Source organism: Leucopleurus acutus (assembly GCF_964270905.1).
Source record: "Leucopleurus acutus genome assembly, chromosome: 2".
NCBI lineage: Eukaryota > Metazoa > Chordata > Mammalia > Artiodactyla > Delphinidae > Leucopleurus > Leucopleurus acutus.
In genome coordinates, this window is record NC_139143.1 from 145,971,771 (window position 1) to 145,995,252 (window position 23,482).

At 45.8% G+C, this 23,482-nt stretch overlaps 1 protein-coding gene across 2 annotated transcripts in view; it reads left to right on the forward strand.

Annotated features, from left to right (window-relative positions):
• PLPP3 (phospholipid phosphatase 3) overlaps positions 1-23,482 on the forward strand; it is an 82,992-nt gene that overhangs the window by 36,627 nt on the left and 22,883 nt on the right. For both annotated transcript variants that reach the window (XM_082832426.1, XM_082832427.1), the window contains exons 2-4: positions 4,915-5,072; positions 19,322-19,602; positions 20,008-20,065. In XM_082832426.1, the coding sequence (XP_082688552.1) occupies positions 4,915-5,072; positions 19,322-19,602; positions 20,008-20,065 (497 nt within the window). The remainder of the gene's footprint in view (positions 1-4,914; positions 5,073-19,321; positions 19,603-20,007; positions 20,066-23,482) is intronic.

A 23,482-nucleotide genomic window follows, 5' to 3' on the forward strand; every position in this document is an offset into this window, starting at 1 on the left:
TTGGACAACTCTGGAAAAGGTACTTGAAGGACATGGTCCACAGGAGCGATGGGAAAATCTCTCCCCGATGCTCCGATTTCGGTCATGCAAAAGTGCAAAAATTTCTCATTCACTCTCCCACCCCCACTCTTTTCCTACCCTCACAAGAGCTTTCTAAAAAGCACTCTGAGAGCAGGAGGCTGTGTTTAATTTTGCACAAACTTGAAGCTGTGGCTGGAGGGAGCAGGGCTCTGGGGCTGGGTCACTTTGGTAACACTTCCCACATGACTTTATCAATGGGTGGGCCACGGAAACTTATCCCATGTTTTCTTACACCCCACCCCCAAACCGCCCAACCTGCCCAAGTGTTCGTTTTTCGAAGCCCAAGAACTTTCAAAGGCCTGAACCCAACACAGGGGCTTTTCTTCATGCTTTGATTTTCTGCCCATTAAGTGTTTGTCAGTGAGTTCGTATTTCGCCTCCTCTGCAGCCTACACATCCCAAGAGGTCCCTGGAGGTTTAGGAAGTTAATTGATCCTTGATTAAAAGAAGGAGAAATGCTTGAGTTGAGGTCTAGCATCACCAGATGGGGCGTGTGTGTGTGTGTGTGTGTGTGTGTGTGTGTGTGTGTGTGTGTGTGTGTATTTACATACATTTTGGTTCTGCTTTGCAGAAAGCTTGTAATGTACCTTTCATTATAAATAAATCTAAATTCTGGGATATTGGCCTTGGAGTCTTCATTATATTCAGTACTGTCGTGTGTGGTGCACAGTGAATGTTCAGAGAGCAGGAGCCAGTGCTGCTGCCTTGACTGTTCCAAACAAAGCATTTTCTTCTTCAAAGCCCATGAGATTTGCTGGGCTGCAATTAATGTATTAAACTCATAGGTGCTTCCTTCCCTCTCTTTTAAGTGACTCATTTACTGTAGAAAGCACCCAGGAGTCAGAGCATTTGAGCCCTGTCCACACTTACCGTGGACAGAGGGATGCTGGTAAGTCACTTTAATCCCTTTGAACCTTAGGGTGACTTAACGTGTCAGCTGTTATGACTGCTCCTCCTGTTGGCCTTTGGGCCACTGGAAGGTTGGGACTCCAGCTCAGTAGTCCCATCAGTGCTGAGAACAGAACAGGCAGCAGGTTTGTCAGATCTGCCACAGTTTATGTGGGGGTCCTCGGTACCTTGTGTATCTCTCCCAGCTCTGTAGCCAAACTTAAAACTGTATTCTCGTGATGGCAATGGCCATCAGTTTTGTCGATGGTCTATTGCGATCCCTAAACTACACTGTTTTTATGAGTGTATTTAACCCCTGGACCCCAGAAAAACCTCCGACTCACATGAGGGTCAAATTAAGCCTCCCATCTGGGCCATCTTTAGTGTCTGTAGTAGAGTGTTCTTCTGTGCCCACGCTGTACTCTCTACATCCATCAGTCCTCACACTAAAAATGTTTTAGTGCACTTGTTTTCATGATCTTACAACACGATGCACCTCTTGAGGGCAGGCACTGTACTTTGATGTACTTACCCCTTGATTCCCAGTGGCTAGCCCTGGGAATGGTCTTATAATGAAATGATCAGGGACTGCAGTGATTGGTAATGAAGATGGTGCCAACGCTGGAAATGGAGATCCCGTTTTGGAAAAGAACGCCTCGTCTCTGTCGTGGAGAGGCAAGGCATGGTGTTATGTCTCTTGAGGACTGGCTGTCCCATTGGGGGGACATGTTCATGCTTTTCCCATCAACTGAAGGGGATCTGAGGTTATTCTTTTCCCGGAGCCAAGTCAGGATTTGACTGGCATCACCCCCAATCATACCACAAGTTTGTAGGGGAGACAGAAAAGGCCACCGGGTTTTCTAAATGCCGTCTCCACGCCTTTCAAGAAAATAAAATGGACCATATTCCGATCCAACTTCTTGTCTGTTTGTGGCCATCATCCACATAATTGGAACCGGAAACCCTCCCCAAGCCTTGGACAAGGAAGGAAGGAAAAGGATTTGGATTGTTCCCAGGTTAAGAGTACAGAGGAACTGACCAGACAGATTTTCTTTCCTAACCTTCTCTGTGGGACTTTCCCCTCCTTCTTCCTTTTAGCGTTTCTGAGTGTCCACAGTGTGTGCCAGACTCGGTGCTGACACTACCCCGTGCTGCTGCCTGGTTTCTTCCAACGAAAGCAACTTCCTGTACTGGTTTTATTCCATGATGTGTGTCTTCCCCTACTACATTGTAAACTTCCTGAGGGCAGGACTTGTGTCATCTTTGTAGTCCTCGTACTTAGTAGGCATATTTAAGACTCAATAAATATTTGTTGAACGAATGAATACATTATTATATCCTCCCAGCAATCCCAAAGCAAGATTTTGTTTTTCCCGTTGAGCAGATGAGAGGGGGCTTTTGGAGATGAAAAGTAACTTACTCGAGTAGTAGGGAGCAGAGTTGAGATCATTAACCGAGTTCAGTCTGACTCCACAGCTCTTTTATATGTGTTTTATTGTCCTTAGGAACATATGTTTTACAGGCCTATCATGTGAACACTAGTAAAAATAGAAGCTGGGGGCCTTAGGAGCGGAGCACAAATGTAAGGAACTTGGGGTCTGTTCCCTTCCTTTTATTAGCAACGCTCTGGCTCCTTGGCACCACAGAGACTGTGACCGGGCTCAGATGTGAAGCTAACGGTGTTTATCACGATGTGTGGAACTTTAAAAGTGGACTATTAATATCATGCTGCTGGCTTCACAGCTCCTTTTCATAGCCAACTTGGCCACATTTCAAAATGTTTAGGCAGTGGAATGAAGACGGCTCAGGCCCACGTGATATCTTTTCTCTCCCAGCCCCCAACCCAAGAAGATCAGCTAACCGCACTTGCCATCTCGAAGCCAGAACATGGATTCCCTGTTTCCCTTTCTTCCTTTTCTCCATCGCAGAGCTAATAGTTGTTGCCTTCCAGGGCCCCTCTGTGTTTACTCTCCGAAGGTCAGGCACAGCGCTGCGGTGTGCGGCTGGGCTTTCTTTTCAAAGCACCAGTATGAATTTGATAAAGTAAATTGTTGTTCTAGCAGGAAGCAGTTGGGGGGGGTCACAAAATAAATAGCCGTAGAATTCAAATAAATCCAAAGAATAAAACCAAATAAATCCATGTGTGTATGCACAGTGATACATAAATACACTTTTTAGAAAGTGAGCATTTTTATTGCTGCCAGTCTGGACCAAAGTCATTGAAAAACTGCAGAGTTCATGGTATATATATATTTTTTTCTTTAAGAGGCCGTCCGGGCCTTCGAGCCACATGACAGGAGCTTAATTCTTTTTGAAAAACATGAAAATGGAATCTTATCTTTTAAACGGCTGCTTATCGTGGGTTCTTTTTTTCCACTAATGAAATTCATATATGGATGAAACCAATTTGCAAAGTTAAATTAGGGATTTAGGCACTTTGGGGTGGATTGAGAGACCCTGAGTGAGCTAAGCATTCGTTCTGAGCCTCTGTTCTCTCCACTGGCAGATGAGTGATAGTAGTGCTTAAGTGACTTTAAAATGACTGCTCAGGGTTGTTGGAAGAGTCAATGCAAAAATGGTTGCAAAATACGTCACCTGTTGTTAGTGCACAGCAGTGGTGGGCTGTTATCATCGACAAGGTGGCTTTCATGGTCTTCCTTAGCCTGACATTCAGTGGCTTACCTTGCACTTTTACTTTACCTTTTACTCACCATTGTGACGTGGCCTTGGGACTAGGTATTGAATTTGGATATAGGGGAGGAAGTGTCTTTCCAGCCTAAAGAAGAGCGTGAACCGAGACAGAGGCTCTGTGTCCTGTTTTGTTGGAGGGTGTATCAAGGAGGTTCAGGTCGTGGGGAACTCTGGAGGTCATACTTACGGATGTCATCTTGTCCTGTGCAATGGGGAAACATTGAAGAAGCTTGAGCGTGGCCACGACATACTTACGGTCAGGAAGCAAACTGGTGGATGTGGGTAAGAGGCACAGAAGGCCAGGAGACCAATTTGGAAGCTGCCGCCGTGTCCAAGAAAGAGATATTGTTGGCCTTCACTTTTTGCTTCAGGCTTATGAGGGCCTTTCCTGGCAGGTGATGGAATCCATTTTCCATGACCTTTAAGAGAATGGCAACTGAGCTGGACATTGATAAACTAGCAGCAGCTGCAAGAGTGCCTCGGTACCCCTGATGCCCTTGGGCTCTGCTCCAGGTCTGTAGGCAGGAGGGCCCAGCTCAGCTCTGCTCAGTCTTGTCAAAGACTCTTTGAACAGTGAAAGAAAAGCACTGGAAATGGCGTTCGCTAAGCAGCTACTATGCGCGAACACTGTACTAGGAGTTTTATGTGCTTTGTTTCCTATTCCCTTTTAGTCATCACCTCAATTCATTTGTGGGGAAACTGAGGCTCAGGAAGATGGAGAGAGAACCAGATGTCCCATTGCTAGGAAGTGGTGGATCTGGGGTGCAAATTCAGGTTGTCTGTCTGATTCCAGAGTCTTCAGAATTCCAAGCCACAGAGTCTTGGCATGAGCTTCTCAAGGGGGAAATGATTGACTTAAGAGAGGAAGGCACTTGGAGGCATCGTGACACATCATTAGATTTGGGGCTTTGTTAGTAATAATTACAAATCGGGCTTTGATTTTTAGCAGGATGTTGTAGAGCAGTGGCAAAGCTCCTGCCCTGCCACTTCCACCGCCTCCCTCTGTGCTCTTGGACAAGGCAAGAGGATCACACCACACCCTTCTTAGTGGCCACTAAAGGAGGGAAGGGGGTGCATGTAGAGAAGCCTCTCTGTAGGCTGTAGATCAAATGCAAGGAATTACCATTGCCATCGATGTTGTTATCTGGGGTGGTCTTTGCTGTAGGTCATTCTTCTTTGGCCTCCTCGCACTGACGTTTTTCCCTGTCTCTTGTTTTTTTCTGGTGTATGCGATGATGGTTCCGTCTGGTCCAGCGGGCCTGCCCTTCATCATCATTGAGACAAGCACCATCAAGCCTTACCACCGGGGGTTTTACTGCAATGACGAGAGCATCAAGTACCCGCTGAAAACCGGTGAGACAATCAATGATGCTGTGCTCTGCGCCGTGGGGATTGTCATCGCCATCCTCGCGGTAAGCTCCCAGACCGCCGTGCGCAAAGCACGTCGTGGACTATCCGAGCTAGTAGAGGTTTGGAAGATCAAGTAGAATTTCATTTGATTAACACTGTTTCATGCAGTTAATACTATTACTAAAAGTATTTTAAAATACTAAATATATATATAAGTATTATAAAGGTATGCTAAGCAACCTTCTACAATGCTTTGCATACCTTATCCTTACAACAATCTAACAAAGTCTAGATATCGTTCTTATCTTTCTTCTACAAATTAAGAAGCTGAGGTCCGCAGAGTAAAAATAATTTGCCCAAGGTCACTTAGTTAATGAGTGGTGGAGTTGGGATTTCAACCTATTGTCCCTTACCCCAGAGTCTGAGCTCTTAGCCACTGTGCTATAAATCAGCCCCAGAGGATGGGGGTAATACCTTACCAAATATCTCAGGCCTTTTCTGTGTTCTTTCCACACTCTCGTGGTGCTGCTCTGACAGTGGTAATGCCACTGACATTCTCTGCCATATTGTTTAATTCTCTCATCCAGGGACTGTAGTGTCAAAGTGAAAATAGAATGAGACTTGCAATCCAGGGACCTAGGTTCTAGACCTGGCCCTCCACTGCCAAGCTGTACGTCTTTAAAATCTCGTTCCAGTGCTGTACGTCTTTAAAATCAGGGGTCACCATCTTGCTTCAAAACTTTGCAGTCAGAAGTAAAAGAGATCATGAATATTGAAGTAATTGGCAAACTCTTAATTGCCGGCCAGGCTGCTCATACTGCAGTGTAAAATCTAGACTTACATCCAGATCTTTCCTTAGAGGATGAAGCCCTCATTGAAGATGCCAGAATGTGCCGCCGACTTGACAAGGTCCAGGATTACTTGGAGCAATGGTAGCCTCATGGGAATCAGGGTATGGTCTATCTGGGCTTTACTTGGTCACTGTCCTGTTTCAGACGTGTCCATTTAGGGCAGGGGAGGGGGAGAGTAACTGAGGGTGTTCCAGTCTTATAATTTGTAGTTCATACATTTTCACAGCCATCCATTCCACACCTCCAATATTTTCTGAATTTTTTCTTTGTCCTTGAACTTGAGCCAAATGGGCAAAGGGCTAGGCATCACATCCACCAAGATCGAAAATCTTTGTTTCAAATCCTTGAGTCATCTTTGTATTCATCCTAGCCTGGAAGCTTAGCTTTGGCCTGTAACAGCAAGCCAAGAAGGAAGGAGTTAATATTAAGAACACTGCATGTGAAATAAGGGCTTAGTATCCCCCGCATTCAAATGGAAGATCAGAAGCTTGGAGGGATTCAGTGACATGCTCAAAGTGTAAAGCAAGTAAAAATTCAAGCCTAAACCTGGCTATTCCCAAACCTCTGTTCATCTTGCAGGCTTGATTTAGGCTTGGAGGTTGGCTATCCTATCCAAGTGCTCAGTGGGATGGGCAGTTAGCGACTGTTGCCTTCTCTGCATCAAATGCAAGCTGCCGATGGCCATGGAGCACAGTGCATGAAGTTCTTCTTTTGACTTCCCCACTCTGGGGGTTTGTGATAACTTTGAGACCCCTGTTTGTTTTTTAATAACATCGTAAACGAGGCGCGCAATCGACAGTTTGACGTTGGGGAGGGGGCAGGGAGGCTAGTAGAATTCTTTCCAGCCTTGAAAAGAAAAGCCGTCCATTTGGCAACTGCGGTAGTTTCTTAAAGGTGGACTAAGGATCTCTGTGTTCAAAAGCTGAGAAATATGAAATCTAATTTTACTCTTTGCTCCAAATTAACAGTGTGGGGTTGAGTTCTCTAGGAAGAATGGCTTTGCCTGGAAACAGCGTTTAAATACTTAATACAGTATCTTGTGCTAAGGTTTGAACAGGTGTTTTTTGACACTTGGAGGCTCAGTTAATTGAATGCTTTTAGAAGCCGACTCTAACCCGGGAGGGCTTGAGATAAGAATAGCACAGTGACAGGGATGTTCTGTGATCTTCGTACTCTTTACGTGCGATTATCAGTGGCTTGCCTAGTGGGCTGCTCCTAGACGTGGCGCCCTGGAGAGAGACACTCCTCAGAGGCCTTGGGCCCCTCTGGCTACGTGAATTAGGTGAATGCCTGGTTCTTCTAGGCCTCGTTTTCCTCGTCTGTAAAATGAGAGTGTTCTTTGACTTCACTCCTGGGGATTGCTGTGGGAATCAAATGCCGTCCCTTCCGTGGGCACATGCTCGGCTGCAGTGGGCTGGGTGGACCCAGCGTGCTCAAGTGGCTTCTTTGAGGTCCACGTGTCTCTTCCATCCTTCCTTCCTCAAGCAAAATTCCTGGTCAGCAGCTCTTTCCCTGCTGTTTGCCAAGAGCCCCTTCTTCCTCACGAGATGCTAGTGTTTCTAAGAAAAATCTGCTTTGAAGAGCTTAGTTGTGGCTGGCCTCCCTCCTCATGTCACGTGGATGTTTTAATTAAAATGCTCCCTGACCTCCCAGGTTTCCTGGAAATGGTCATGTGCTGTGGCCTTGGTTATATAGGACGGGCGGCAGCGATGTTTCCTTCTCCCACACAGGGTTAGCAAAATAGGATTGGTCGGGCTTCCCTCTGGTTCTGAAAAAGGCCAGCCAAGCAAATGTGGTAATAATTGGTGTCCTTTGTCAGGGGCTACTGTTGTGCCATGGAAACCTGAGACCGTGTTCAAGCCTTTTGCCCTCGTAGAAACCCCGCCACCCTGACACGAGGTTTTCTGGTGTCTCAGTTTCTCATGGGGTTAAAGTCATAAGCGCTGGTTCATCCCTGAGCTCCTCTGCTATGGAACGTGTAGCAAATTAACGAACCTCACTGCGCTTCAGTGGGCTCATCTGTGAAATGGACATTCTATGTCTACTTATGAAGGTTTTCAGAAATAAATGAGCTAAAGTATGGAAAGTAACTTAGGGCCCGACACACGCAGTACAGTAGGTAAATGTTCACTATTTTTATTGTAAATGAGTAAACAGTCAAAAAGTTGTGAAGTGACTTAGCCAAGACCTCATACCCGGTGTAAGTAGAATCAGGAAATGACTTCCAGCCTTTGCACTCGTCACATCTCCCGCTCTTTCCTTGTAGTTTATTCGTCAGAAACCGGGTCTCTTGACTCTCGTTCCAGTGCTCTTTGCAAGAAAACTTTTACCTCCTGATCCAGCTGCCCCTGCATTTCAGCTGGAGGCATGTGTGAGAGGTGGGCTCCTAATGAGGTCTGCTTGCCTGCTCACCTGCCACTGAGGACCGGAGCACTCAGGGGAAAAGGGAAAGCAAAGAGCTCAGAGGAAGAGTGACTAATTCCCATTCATATATAGTCTCAATTCTGGAAAAGCTATACGCCTTGAATTCAACAACGATAGCAGCCCCTCTCTCCCACTGTGACTGGCCAGAGAGCCTGGCTGGCCCCGGCCAGAATCTGCTTCTGATCAGAGGGCGTGAATGACAGTCAGGGAGGGTGGAGGGGGTACCCAGAGCTGGAAGTCTAATCATCCTGCTACTTGCTGCCCCGGTCTCCTCCCACCGAATGTCAGATTTGTTTAAAACAACACGAGAAGCCTTTACTGATTAGGATGCCCTTGTTCCAGTCTGAGGAGTCCCCACAACAAAGGAATCGCATGCCAGCGGGGTTTAGAGTGTGGTTGAGAGATGCACGAATCAGAAGTTATAGAGAAAGCAGACACCTTTCTATGGCAGGAGATGTGGAAAAATCTAGTCATTTTGACCTCTTTTTCAGATGTATCGCAGATTCTGGAATTATAGCATAATAGGAATTCCTTCTAAATCCACAAGGCAGTGGTTCCTATCCCTGCCTTGTAAGGGTTTAATGACTCTACAGCAGTGAGATCAGGAGCGAAAGCAGTACATATCATTTCCTATCTAGCCTTCTCTCGATTTGCCTTGTACCGCGCTGTGAAGAGAATTATGGGCAAAGATCTTAATATGGAAAAATGCTTCGTATTCTTTTTAAATAAACATGAGCTCAGTGCTTGCCTCGGTCAGACCCTGAAAGGGGTTTAATGAAGATTCTTAATATCTAGGAGTTGAAGCATGATGGATCACAAGTGAATCCCTTTCTCCCTCTGGCCGTAAAAACACTCCTTTTCCTCAGATCCCATTGATTTTGACCTCTGTCATGATATTCCTAACTAGAGAAAAAGCTCGGGCTTTGTCATCATCTGATTGAGGTTCACGGCCTGACTTCTGAGCTTATCCGTTCTGTGACTTGTCCGTCAACTTCGAGCAATCCATGGACCCCTTTGGAAAAGAGCTATACCTTCCTTTACTGTAAATTGGTGACAATGGTTCACCAACGCCATAGGCTAGTTCTGGGAATCAAATCAAGTGACATTATGTGTGTCATCAGTCAGAATCAGCCTTTTCTTTTCTGTAGTGTCTACCGTAGCCTTTGTACTGTGCGTACAAAGTAGCCTTCCTATGCATATTCTTTCACTTGTACTTGGTAGTGATTCTAGGGGGTAGATTGGTACAGCTAAGGCAACTGGGAGTCGAGATAGGAAGTGACTTTTCCATAACTAAGGAGTGGCAGGGCCAGACCAGTAGTCCTCTGGATCCCAAGGCAAGGCTTTTAAGAAAAACAATGACACCACTGCTACCTTCTAAAGGCTGCCTCCCCTTCCACAATTACTTATCAAGCCCCCAGGGCGTGGCAGGTGCTGGGGATGCCATGTTGAACCTCAGCGCAACAATCTGTGTGTTGTCTCTTGTCGCTAAACTTCCAGAAGCTGCCCCATCTCAAGCAGACGAATAGCACCTTCAATACACATCGCCTTGTAATGTGTCCACATCTTGTCTCCCAGCTAGATAACAGGTTCCTGCAAGGCAGAGATCAGGTCTTTTCCTCCTGCACATGGTAAGTACTAAATAAACACCAAGCAAATATCACCTCTCCTCCAGGAAGCATCCCTTGGCTGCCTCCTCCCCCCACCTTCCAAAGGTCCCAGAGGTCCCCGGGCCCACCGCTATCGTTGCAGTCACTGTGCTGAACTGTCATGTCTGTTTGATTGTCTGTTTCCTCGTTATCCTGCTAGCTGCATCACGGCAGGGACCGGTCTGATTTGATTTTATATTGCTAGTGCAAGGCACAGACTTGGGTGCTCAGTATACATGTTTGTGAAAATCACAGAGGAGGTCATGCATTTTGGGCAGAAACTCACAAGCATTAGGCCAAAAGATGTCGGAGGACCTAGGAAGCAGGGACAAGTGTCCTGTTTATCTCCCTAAAATCTTCCCTGTGGTCCCTGATGCACGTGGGGGCCTGCTCTCTACCACATGCACATTTCTAGCTGGAGAGACAAGAAGAAGAGCTTATAGCTCCGAGACTTGTTTATTCAGGATCAGGCTTCAGTTTGCCCACATCTGGACTTCATTACTTCCTCCCAACCCCCACCCCCCCATCTCCCTTTATCTGAGAGCGCACTGCCAAGAAAACAAGGTTCCCCAAGATTGCTTCCTCATTAAAGGTTAGTCGAGTCTTCAACTCTGAAAAACATGAAGTCGAGCTGGCCCAGTGGTGCCTTGGTGGGAGACCCAGTTCCCCAGTTTACAATCCACTACATCTGTGCAATTACCAAGACCACCAACAGAGAGTGGCCCTGTTAATCCTTCAACTGTGTCATCCCGGATCAGACAGCTACAGAGTTCTTCTGAGACCTTCTTACCCCTGGGGGTGAGGTGGGAGAAGGGGCCCTGTTTGCGATGTAACAAACACAGGCATGGAGGTTAGGATTTAGGTTTCTCCCTTTCCCCTCCACGCCCCATACTCTGCAGAGATTCTTCCTTAGTTACTATCACTCTTAAGGGTTCAGGTTTATTTGGAATATGTGTCGAATATGAAGGTGGTGATATTCTCCACTAAGTGATAATGCTTAGGGGGCTGGGAAATCTGTTTGCGTGAGTTAGTGTTAGGGGATGGGGTAGAGGATCGGATACCATTGATGAACTATCTAGTGGGCCCGAAACTAATATGCCTTATCTTAAGTCCTCTTCAACAGCTACAGGGGGTAGGTATTATTTACCCCATTTTACAAATGAGGGAAGGTCCTGAGGCTTACAAGGGGGGTGTGGCTAGTGTGAGGTTACTCTGCTTAATGAATGGGGAGCAGGAATGAAAACCCAGGTCTGTCTGGCTTCAGAGCCGGGCGCGTGAACTGACCTTGAAGACCCCCTCCGTGCTAGGGGCTATGCAGAGCGCTCTTTATTTAGTGAGCTAGAAAATCTTTAGTTCCTGGTGTAGAGAGCTCAATGTATAGAGGAAGACGAAACATCTAGAGCACCGGGCAGATGGCTGCCCGAGGCTGACAGTGTGGGATGGTGTTTTGTAGCAAGTGGTTTGTGCAGAATCTCTGGGTGAGACCTTCCTTAGAACAAGCAGGCAGCTTCTAGGCTTCTTCTTGGCCTAGAAGCTGATAGACAAGACATAGATACTGTCCTTGGAGCTTATGGTATAAAGGGGAAGCAGGGCAAGTACAAGACTGACTGTACCATTAGATCCTCAAGGAGACTAAAGAATTGGTCTGAGAGCTAGAGGAGAGTCAGGGCTGTGCAGGGTGGTGGGCCCCAGAGAGGTGAGAGCTTCAAGGACAAAACAGGCCAAATGCTATAGATGGTCTAAGGTGTAAATAAAGTGCTATGGGAGTTGAGAGGAAGATCACTGAAGGTTGTTTTCATTGGTGAAGGCTTCATCGTCGCCATCATCATCATCCTTCATGGAGCACTTGTCCCAGTTAATATCACAACAACCCTTGAGCTCTTGGTACTGTCATCATATCATCCCCCTTTGTACACATAAGAGGGCTGAGAGTCCTAGAGCTCAGTTGTCCAAGACTCCTGAGTCAAAGAGCCCAAACTCTAACCCAGTGCACTAGTCGGCACTTGAGCTCTACTTTGAAGCAGAGGCGAGACTTTCATCAGAGATCCTGATACTCCAGGCAGAGGGGATGATGGCTTCACCATGACTGAAACAATAGGGTGTTTTCAAGAGTAGTCGAGCCAGACCCGTTTGGCTGGAGAACTAGAGTGTAAGGGAGTAGACAGAGATAAAGTAGGAAGAGATAACTGCAAGACTGTGAAACTCCTTGAGTGCTGAGGACTTTTTACTCCAGTTAATTGCCTAGAGATTGACGAAAGTATTTTCAGCCTACTGGGTCAATTTTCCAACCAAGGTTAAGGATGAGGCCCGAACCACAGTGGTGGTAATACAAGGGGAAGAGAGAGACAAGAATGGATGTGAGACACCTTGCAAACGTGAGATGAACAGAATTTGATGACAGTGGGGTAAAGGAGACAGAGGGGTCTAAGATTTCCTGTCTTTGCAGTTCTATGTTTGGTGGCATCTTGAGTAGAAATGAAGGGAAGAGAAGTGAGGTTTGGGGCAGAAGTTGCAATGAGTGTGACTTGGTCAGGTTGACATGCTGATAACATCGGTTTGATAACTAACTAGTTGGATGATTTGGCAGAAGATTGGAACAAGACTGATAGGGGTAAATGGTAAGCTGAAACTAGAGAGAGAAAGGTGCCCTTTTGAAGGTCATCTTCACAGAGGTAATCATTGAAGCTATTGGAGCAGCTGGGATCACAGTGAAAAGGCAAGGATACAACCCTAGGAAGACCTGCCTTTATCTGGTAGAACCCAAAAGTGGAGCCACTGGGAGCAGAAAGGCGTTTGAGAAATAGGAAGAAAAGCACAGTGGTGATATTAAGGACGTTAGGAAATTCAAGGTCAAAAGGAACGAGAGGTAGGCAATAGGCGATGTTACAGAGAGAACAGTCGGGAGACTCTTGCATGGATAGGCAGAGCTGGTCATCTAGGAGACACATGGCTGTGAGTCCCTGACTTTGGAAAATACGATGCTTCACGCTTCAAACTGCCTCCCTTGTAAAGCTTGTGGTCTTAGGGCAGCCACTACTGATTTCAACCATTCATAGCTTTTATGGTGACCTCTCTCTGGCTTCTTTGCTGTCCATTATTCTAGATATTGGAGTTTTGACCTACCCATAAAGCCCAGAATCTCCACTGGTGGCCTTGGACAGATTTAGGTTCCCATTGCCTTTCCCGATCTGTCAGGCACTGATCTCCTGCCAAGAGGTTGAAGCCAACCTAGTGGGAGAAGAATGGGATATTAAATTTCTCATCAGTTATTTCTCGTCACGAAAGATACTGCATTTTTTTTGTAGTAGATGGAGCATTCAGCTCAAAGAAAACACAGCTACATGTATCTCCATCCTTAGAAGCAGGACCCAGATACGTTACATTTTTCCTTTCCCTTGGGACTGAAAGATAATGTGAAGAAAAGGATTCTCCATTATTCTCCATCATTTAATGTTTGTTGAATGAATGAATCTCTTCTGGGCTGAGAGAAGTTCATTAATCCACAGAGCTGAGATGTGAAGGGGGAGCTTGGTGCTCTGTGGCTGGCAGGGATCTAGATGTGCACGTGCCTGACAGGGTTACATGACCTTCCCAGGTGCTCAAGGAACGTCTGTCTCCCTGGAGACATCCGTCCTGCCACCACCTGCTAGGGCTTCTAAGAGAACGCTAGCTTGACGCCATTGGACAGAACACGGGAGGCCCAGGCTGCAGCGACAGCCCTGCCACTGCCCATTGCCTTGTACCTGAGGGTGATTCAATGGCCTCTCTGGCCTTCGTCATACTCACAAAGTATGGATAATAATTTAGTAATCCATGGGGTGTTGTGAGAAGCAGATAACAGTGGATAGGGAAATGTTTTGTGAGCCATAACAGGCTGTGCAGATGTTATCATTCAAGCAGATCAGACTATAGGGAAGTTTGTCCTTCGAACTCAGCAGGGGAAGAAGATGAGTTCTCAGGCTCTGAAAGACGGATTGTTGGGACACTGTGTGCAAAAGTCTTTTCTTGGGAAAATCTATAGAGGGGACTGTTGTACATAGCCCTCGCTGCCTGGGATTTAGACTTCCCTTCTGCTTTGTTCCCCTGAAAAAGGCATCCTAGATAAAATGGTCAAAACCAACATCTCCATACCCATATTTTCTGGTTCTACCCTGGAGGGGTGGTACTTCCACATTCTTTAGTGTGGAATGTTCCTTTCCAAGGGGCTCTTAGAACTGTCTTGGAAAAGATGTACTTGTATAAAAGTACAGGCATTTCCTACAGATATTGCAGGTTCGGTTGCAGATCATCGCAATAAAGTGAATATTGCAACAAAGCGAGTCACACGACATTTTGTTTCCCCAGTGCATGTAAAAGTTATGTTTACACTAAACCGTAGTCTTTTAAGTGTGCAATCGTATTATCTCTACAAATCAATGTATATGCCTGAATTAAAAAGCACTTTATTGCTAAAAAAATGCTGACAATCATCTGAGGCTTGCGGGAATCATAAGCTTTTTGCAGTGGTAACAGTAAAGACCGCTGAACACAGATCACAATAACAAATATAATAATAATGAAATAATTATGAAATAATGAAAAAATTGGAAATATTACGAGTATCACCAAAACGTAATACACAGAGACACGAATTGAGCAAATGCTGTTGGAAAAATGGTGCCGATAGACTTGCTTAACGCAGGGCTGCCACAAACCTTCAGTTTGTAAAAAAAAAAACAACAAAACAAACAACAAAAAAGACCTCACAATATCTGCAAAGCACAATAAAATGAGGTATGCCTGTGTTAATTTTTTGTTTCTCTTTTTTCCAAGGGCAGAAAAAAAAACAATGTTTGCATGGCTCTTCTGCTAGGTGCTAGGCATTTGATATACCACCTTCTTTTTTTTTTTTTTTTGCGGTACACGAACCTCTCACTGTTGTGGCCTCTCCCATTGTGGAGCACAGGCTCCGGATGCGCAGGCTCAGCGGCCATGGCTCACGGGCCCAGCCGCTCCGCGGCATGTGGGATCTTCCCGGACCGGGGCACGAACCTGTGTCCCCTGCATCGTCGGGCGGACTCTCAACCACTGTGCCACCAGGGAAGCCCCTGATATACCACCTTCTTGAATCCCCTGGCAATCCTGTCAGGTAGAGATTACTCTTTTTTTTTTGAGCTTTTTAAAAAAAAAATTATTTTATATTGGAGCACAGTTGATTAGCAATGTTGTGTTAGTTTTAGGTGTACAGCAAAGTGATTCAGTTATTCATATACATGTATCTATTCTTTTTCAAATTCTTTTCACATTTAGGTTATTACAGAATATTGAGCAGAGTTCCCTGTGCTATACAGTAGGTCCTTGTTGGCTATCTATTTTAACTATAGTAGTGTGTACATGGCAAGATATTACTCTTATTTCATAGACAAGGAGACCTAAGCCCAGAGAGGTGAAGTCACTTATCTAGGTCCAAGGTAAGAGATGGGATTCAGACCAAGGTTTTTCTGGCTCCACAGTCAGTGCTTCTTTCACCACCATGTGCTCTCTTCTTTCCAAAATGTCTCTCCTAATGTATCTCCAAATTTCCCCTCCGGAACAGTTCAATATTTGTGAATATGTGGCCAGTTGAGCTCTTGTACACCAGAAAAGACAGGAAGAGGAGCTGTCTGAGAGTTGGAGACTCCCTCCCTCCAGACTGCGGCCATTCTCGGGCAAGGACTGATTGACTGATCCCTTTCTCTCCACTTGTAGCTTAATTGCAATGCTTTCCCACTTTATTAGTTTCCAGATTCCGTGCCAAGTGCTTTAAAAGGCAGGTAGGGGAGAATTCTTCTCTGCTCGCTGGCAGCCTGCCATCACCCCCAGAATCTGTTGCTTGCTGTTTCAGAAAGGGATCCACATTGAAGGCATTTTTCTCAGCCGTGAAATTTACATATCATAACCTTGCTGACTGAAGCAGAAATGAGGGCTCCAGGGGCAGGAGTATGGGCCGGAGTGGGGACAGAGCCTTTGCCGGGGGGGAGAGGGAGGGGGAGGGGAGAGCTTATTTTATTACCCGGGAATAAAAACATTGTGAGTAATGAATAAAGTCCGAAAGCAGTAAATCTGGAACTCCGGAGTTACGTGTGTAACGTGTTGGAGAACAATTTAAGCCCTCGCCTCTTCTGCAGAAGCGAGGTATTTGGGCAGCCCGAATTTCATTAAATGGTCTTTTAAGGGTTAGGATTACAAGAAGCCAAACCCGGCTGGTTCATAATGATGATTTATGGCTGTGTTGTCGACTCCCCGACCCTTCTGTACAAGGGGATGGAGAAAATACATAATTTGTTGCTCATTAACTCCAGGATCTGTCAGGGCTGCCCCAGAAGCCATGTGGTCCTGGAGTCATGTGTCTGCTAAATGGCTTCAGCCTGGTCCTGTCCTCGAAAATACGCAGTTGCCATTCTACAGTGGAAATTGTTTTTAATAACAATAGAAATAATAAAATGATCTCGATGTATTTCTTCTGTGTGTCTTTCAACTTGAGAGTCAGAATACCTGGGCTCTGCTCTTAACACTGTAAGCTTACTAGCCTCACATCCTTCAGATAAGTCATTATTTCTCAGTGCCTTAGTATTCCCACCTGTAAACTGGGTATATTGTCTTCACAGGTTGCAGATTAAATGAAACTGTAAGTTGCTAAAGAAACATAGAAGATTGCTAGTATTATTAGGGTTGTTATTGGGAATTTGAGGGGCCATCACATATTCTCTTTTTCATCTTCCCACGAGAGGAGGAAGCATTTTAATTAGCAGCTTGCTATTTGCGAGACTGTGGCACTGAAAACTGCAGTTTTAGAATGAAGGGATGTTAGAGCTGAAAACAGTCCTTGAGGTGTAATCAAACCCTTTCTCCCTAAGATGGCTGACGCAGAGAGGCGACTCCCCTGAGATTCATCAATAAAATGATGTAAGAGATGCTGATGTGCAGTGGGAACCCACATGTTCTTTTTCAGCATCAGATAGGAAATCACGCTCAGGCCATGCCGATTTAGAAACAGTTTCTTAATCTGTGGCAGTGGATGGCTCAAGGAACTCGGGAGCAATCCAAGGGCAGGGATCATTCATGGGGCTTTGGTTCTGCTCCTTGCCTATGGTGTCATCTCCGAGGAAGTACCATTCCTCTGCTACTAATTATTACCTTTGTTTGATTGGGAGGCTACTGGTGGAGGTGGCACAGGAGAGCTGGGAATAAATGTCTTTGCCGTTATGAAGGAATGAATCATGGAGTCTAGTGCCCTCGTTTTGCAAATGGAGAAGCTAACTTATCCCAAGTCACTCAGTGAGTAGGGACTCGAGCCCTGGCCTCTTGACTCCTAGTTTAGTGCTTTTCCCCCCCAGGTCTAACATCACGTGGGCATGATTTATAAATAAAGAAGAATAAGAAAGAGAGAACATGATGGTGGTAACAAACATCTGGAATGTGTTAGCCTGTAAGGTTACATAGGGTAAAAGTATAAACAGGTTCAAAAGGGGAATTAGACCATGAATGGTAGGAAAGAATGCTGGGTGGAGGGTTAGAACACCTGGGTCTAATCTTTAGATGTGAGTTAATTTGGACCTCAGTTTCTTCCATATATAATGGAGCCTTTCATTTATGACCGGCTAGGCTTCTCAGATTTTAATCTCTGCAGCATGTTGTCAAAGGACTCTTAGTAATGTTTAGATGACATTTCCAATTTTGCAATAAAACAACTGTGAGGACCACCATCCTGCTCCCTTTCATTCATTTGTTCATTCATCGGATCGTCCTGTTCTCCCAGGGAGTGGCTAAGCCAGGATGCCAGACCAGACTGGCCTTTGATCAGCTCTCTCTAATATAGAGTCATATGATCTAGGAAACTCAATATGATCTAGGAAACCAAAGGGTAGCACTTAGAAATATCAAGTATTTATGAACACAGAATCACTGTATAAATGTTAGCAGTGCTGGTAGCTGTTGTCACGACTGCACCTGCTCGCCCCTGGGCCCAGCTGGAATTTCATGGCCATCCTCCCCCCAGACTTGGGAGCCCTGGACTTGGATCAGATCTCTAGCCTCGACGCCTTCCCCAGCTGTAAAAGAATGACGGGACACTTTGAGAAGGACTGCCCGGATGTGTCAGTCTGTTGCTTCCCTTGTGGTTGTGAACATGCTCTCTGTTCCCTGAAAGGGCAAGTGTGGCTCATCAGCCTTCCCTGTGAGGAAGTGTGAAAGGGACTTTGTGGTGAGTGGTGAGTTGAACATCGCTGTCCCTGGACTCTGGTTGCATCCAGGAAGTGGCCAGGGCTGTGCCGTGGAGTTAAGACGAGGGCAGCAGGCTGTGTGGTGGTGCATCACCAGCGCAGAACTGGTCCTCGGCTGTGTAGGCAGCAGAGGCGTTTTGAGTCAGCTGCCCACCCCCCGTTCTTAATATAAAACCTGACAGTTTGGGTTAAGGTGCTTTCCCTCCCCCAGCCTCAGTCCACCTCCTGGTGGTCCTGAGGAGTTCATAAAATAAAGTGTATAAAAAATAAATACTGGTATGCAATAGATAATCAATAGTTGGTGGCCCTTTTTTTTTTTTCTCTTTAAAGTGGTGATAAATCGCCCCTGAACATGAAGGAGTGGGCACTGTGGGATGGAGGAAGGGCATGATCTGAAGTGCCTTGTATAAAAGTTTCTTGGTTTGTAGGCCGGTGTTCTTTTCATCATGCGCTACTTCTAAAGAGTAAAATGAAAGAATCACTTTCTGTGACCCAACAGGGCATTTCCCATCCATGTTACCACCTTTCCGGCAGTAACTGCAGAGATTTAAGTTATTTCAGAAGGACGCCAGGTAGGTGGCAGAGCCTGGATTCAAACCCAGGACTGGGTCTGGGGGCATTCGCCCTTTCCCACAGAAACCTCGGCCATGGCTCGACATGGCACGGATTGAGGCCCGGTGTAAAGTTACATCATTGTTGGTGATCCTTTACCCCAAATCCCAGAATCCGGAAATGTGCTTAGGCCCTCAGACCATGATCTTGATTCTTCAATAGCTAAGTCATTATTTGTCTCTCTCTTTGTTTTAAAATATATGCGTGTGTGTGTATAATATATCTTTATATATTATGTATTTTTATATCTTATATATTTACATATAAATATATTCGATTGCATATTTTTCTTGTTACAAAAGTACTATATGGCCATGTAGAACTTTTTAAAAAAAGGAAAAAATGACTGTGTTAGCACATTAATCTTTTCTCCTGTGCCTATTTATGTCTGTATACTTCTTAAATAGAAAATTGGGATGTTCTAGATTATAACTTGGAGTTATATACTGAATCTCTCTTAGGTCAGTAAATATCCTTTACAGCCTCACTTTTGTTGCTGGGTCTTGATACTGCCTAACCCCCATCCATTGTCTTTCAGATCATCACAGGGGAATTCTACCGCATCTACTACCTGAAGGAGAAGTCGCGGTCCACGATTCAGAATCCCTATGTGGCAGCCCTCTATAAGCAAGTGGGCTGCTTCCTCTTTGGCTGCGCCATCAGCCAGTCCTTCACAGACATTGCCAAAGTCTCCATAGGGCGCCTGCGTCCTCACTTCTTGAGCGTCTGCAACCCTGATTTCAGTCAAATCAACTGCTCCGAGGGCTACATTCAAAACTACAAATGCAGAGGCGACGACAGCAAAGTCCAGGAAGCCAGGTAAGACCCCACCTCCCGTGGCACTGTGTCCATGCCTTTGCTGTAGGCAGTTCAGTGAGCACCTACTTAGCAGGGTACCAAGTTCAGAGCTGGGCCCCGGTTTAGATGGGTGAATAAAGCAGAGTCCACATTCTTAAGGAACTCACAGTCAGATGATTGAGACAGATGGTAAATAAACAGTTACAATAGAGCATTGCTAAGTCCATTCGTTCATTCTTTCTTTCTTTGTTTCGTTTATTCACACATTCATGGGTGCCCGCTAGGTTCCGGGCAATCCACTACCAAGGATGCAAAAATGAACAAGGCAGTGCTGCTTTCGGGGTCACTGTCTAGGGAGGGAAGATGCACGGACATGTACCGGGGATATGAATACGGCCCTTACACTGCCCTCTCTTGCTCTTACAGGAGGTCCTTCTTCTCTGGCCACGCCTCCTTCTCCATGTACACCATGCTGTATTTGGTGGTAAGTACTTTGATTCCAGTGGAGTCCAGCCCCAGCTTCAATCCCGTCTGTGCAAAGAGCCATCAGAATCGTTAGGGACAGACTTCACTGAGAAATCTTTGAAAAAGAGGTTAGATAGAAGAATTAGCTTCTATTCTGAGCTCTGCCACTGAGTTAGCAGAAGTTGTTTCACTTTCCAGACTTTTCCCATGTTTCAAATAAAAATAATATTTACCATGGCTGCTTGATAAGGATTGAGCACCCATTTTGGAATGATTAAGTGATAAAGACACTTGTATAACATTTTATGGTAATAAGCACCGTTTTCTGAAAATCCATGAACTCAGTTGATCCTTTCAGAAGCCTTATGTTATAAGTAATATTATCTCTACTGTGGGAAAGGATTACTCAGTAAGTCTTAGAGAATTAAAGCAAACTGCCAAAGTTTACGCAGACACCAGAACTGTCGCTCAAATCCATGCCTTGTGCTCGAATTCCTCGTAATGTTCTCCGTGCCATTCCTTCCCCACCCTCTACTGATGGAAGGGCTTTAAAAATCATTGTGTGACTACGGAGTGATTTTGAGTTTTACAGAATCCTTCTGCATCCCTGAGCACATGTGACCTCATAATAGCACAGTGAAGGAGGAAATCCTTGGCCCCACTGCTCAGATCCAGAGACCAAGGCCCAGAGAGGATCAGTAGTGTGTTGGAGGACCTTCAGATAGTGGTAGAGCCATGGTCTGAGGTCCCCTGTTGGCCTCGACATGCCATGCTTCCTGGAGATGCCGGGATGGTGCAGGTGAAGCGCCTTGCTCCCCTCCAGCTGCCACACAGACAGACAGCCGCTGGTCTGTTTCTCTTTGTCAATTAAATATGGTCCCACTGCCGTTCCTTCCCCCTTGAATGAGGTCCGTGTGCCAAAGCACTTCCTGCTTTTGGCTGCTTTGATGGAGTTCAGAGCGAGAAGGCGCTGAAAGGTCAGATGTAGCTCAGAGGAGCATAAGCTGTTTGGAAAAAGAACATTTTGATTTCAACTTATTTGAAAAGCATAATTAGGAGTTGGAAAAACAGCAGAGAGGTTGTTTTTGTTTTGTTTTGTTTTTTCCCCCAATCCTTTCCAAGTCTGGAGGCCTCCAGGCTTCCTGTTACCTAGGATACAGAGCTAAGAGGTAGGCCCCAACCTCTAAAAACATTAAATGTGGATTTTAAAAATTCATGGAGAGCACTTCCCACCATTCTTCATTTTTTGTTGTTGTTGTTTTAGTTTTTGCTTTGCTCTTAGGAAGGACAATTTAGCAGCAATATTTTGTTTCCTGTTCCATTTATATTTTACCCAGGGCTGGAAGCAATTTTACAAAATATAATTCAGTGTTTTGTGAAGTAAAAGTGCTGACAGTTTTCTGGTACCTTCTAGGTGCCAGGCACTGTGTCGCACTCAAGCTATACCTTTCGATTCTCTCAATAACCCGGTGAGATGTGGGTTTTTTTTTGTTTTTTTTGGCGGTATGTGGGCCTCTCACTGTTGTGGCCTCTCCCGTTGCGGAGCACAGGCTCCAGACGCGCAGGCTCAGTGGCCATGGCTCACGGGCCCAGCTGCTCCGCGGCATGTGGGATCTTCCCAGACTGGAGCACGAACCCGTGTCCGCTGCATCGGCAGGCGGACTCTCAACCACTGCGCCACCAGGGAAGCCCATGAGATGTGTTTTGATTACACAGTTTTCAGTTTCAAACAAACAAACAAACCTGAATCTAAGAGGTATTTGAAGCCTGGTCCTCATGACCCCAGCATCGTTGTATGTTCTTTTCATTGTGCTGCACGACAAAAAATAAGGCCAAACAAACCTCTGCAGGATAAACTTACAGAATATAAGCTCCAGCCCTAATTTCAATGTCGCTTGAAGGTGACCTGCCTTTCTTCAGATCTGCTTTAATGGGTGAGATGCCCCCCTACCCCCAGCACCCATCACCTCCTGGAAGCTATGATTATAGCAAGAGCTCTCTGTGGGGGTGATGGGTGAGGAGTAGATTGTGATTGAATGTTTATTTGCATCTTTGAGGGAGGAAAAAATTATAGTGCCTTTATATTCCAGGAAGGAAGGAAGGAAGGGAGGGAGGGAGGAAAGGACGAAAGAAGAAGAAAGAAGACAGCCTCCTTCATCCTTCATCTCTGAAGCATATTTTTACACACACTCCCCCATGCACACACTGCACACTCTTCAGAGCTCTTGCAAACACACACATTCACAACTCACAGACACCCACATATACAACGTGCAAACACAGGGCTCTCCTTTTAGCTCTAAGATTATCTTGTCTTAAAACAACCTCTGCAGGTAAGGGCTAAGAAGTAAGGAGGACAGTGCCCTTCACCAGGGCTCCTTTTTATGTGATATTACACAGAAATCTCAACTCTTTGAAAGTCCAATTTGCAAAGCTTTCTAAAGGAATTTTGAAGAACACCGTTGCCTCCTGTCTGGGGAAGTGGGAAATCCTGCAGTCCATCAGAGAAGCCCCTAGACTCCTCCCACAGGGCTTTTATATTGGGCTGCAGGAAGTGCCGGAGCTGCACTCGGCCTCCCACAGAGCCCCGTGGGCTTTTATGAAGGCAGCCTGTGATCCACAGCTTCTCTGAAGCCTTGGGAAGAAGCCCGTTTGAACCGGCTGGGCATGGCATTGACAATGTTTGCCTTTAGAGTTGGACAGACCTGGGTGACTCTGGCCATGCCAATTACTAGCTGTGGAACTGGGAGTTGATTACTTAGGTTTTCGAACCTCAGTATACTCATCTGTCAAGGGGAGACAATTGTGTCTGTTTTTGTAGAGTTGTTGCCACTTTTCTTCTCTAGGCCCTGCTTTCCCCATCCGTCAAATGTAAGAGTGGAATTAGAAGGTGTCTTCTGATTCTCAATCTCTGTGGTTCTATTTAAAAGCAGTTTGGACCACGTGCTGAAAGAGAAGATGGGAGGCACTCAGAGACAGTTTTGCCCAGATTCCCGTGGAGTTCAGAGAGTGGCAGACCAGAAGCGCCAGCCATCCCTTCGCCAGGCCTTTCAGTGCCAGCCACCGTCTAGAGCCTCCCGTGGCTTTGGGGGGCGCTCCATATTAGGTTTTGATTTGTAAAATGGATAGCTTGGAAAAACCATGCTCCAAACACCAAATTATCTCTGGGCATGGAAGCTTAAGGATGAGGTTAAGGCCTGTCAGAGATTAATGCAAATTCTAATCAGAGAAATCCCGCAGCCTATATAAACATAAACGGTGCTTCCTACCCTTGAGCCCTGGTCTAAACTCCAGAGGACCACATCTGGATTGGCCCCACGCCTCCATGGTCAGGGATTGAGGATGGCCTGGCTGTCTGGATAAAATGGCAACACAGGAGCCAGGCACCAATTCACATAGCACACCTGGAGTTACCTCTGTTGTACCAGGCATGCTG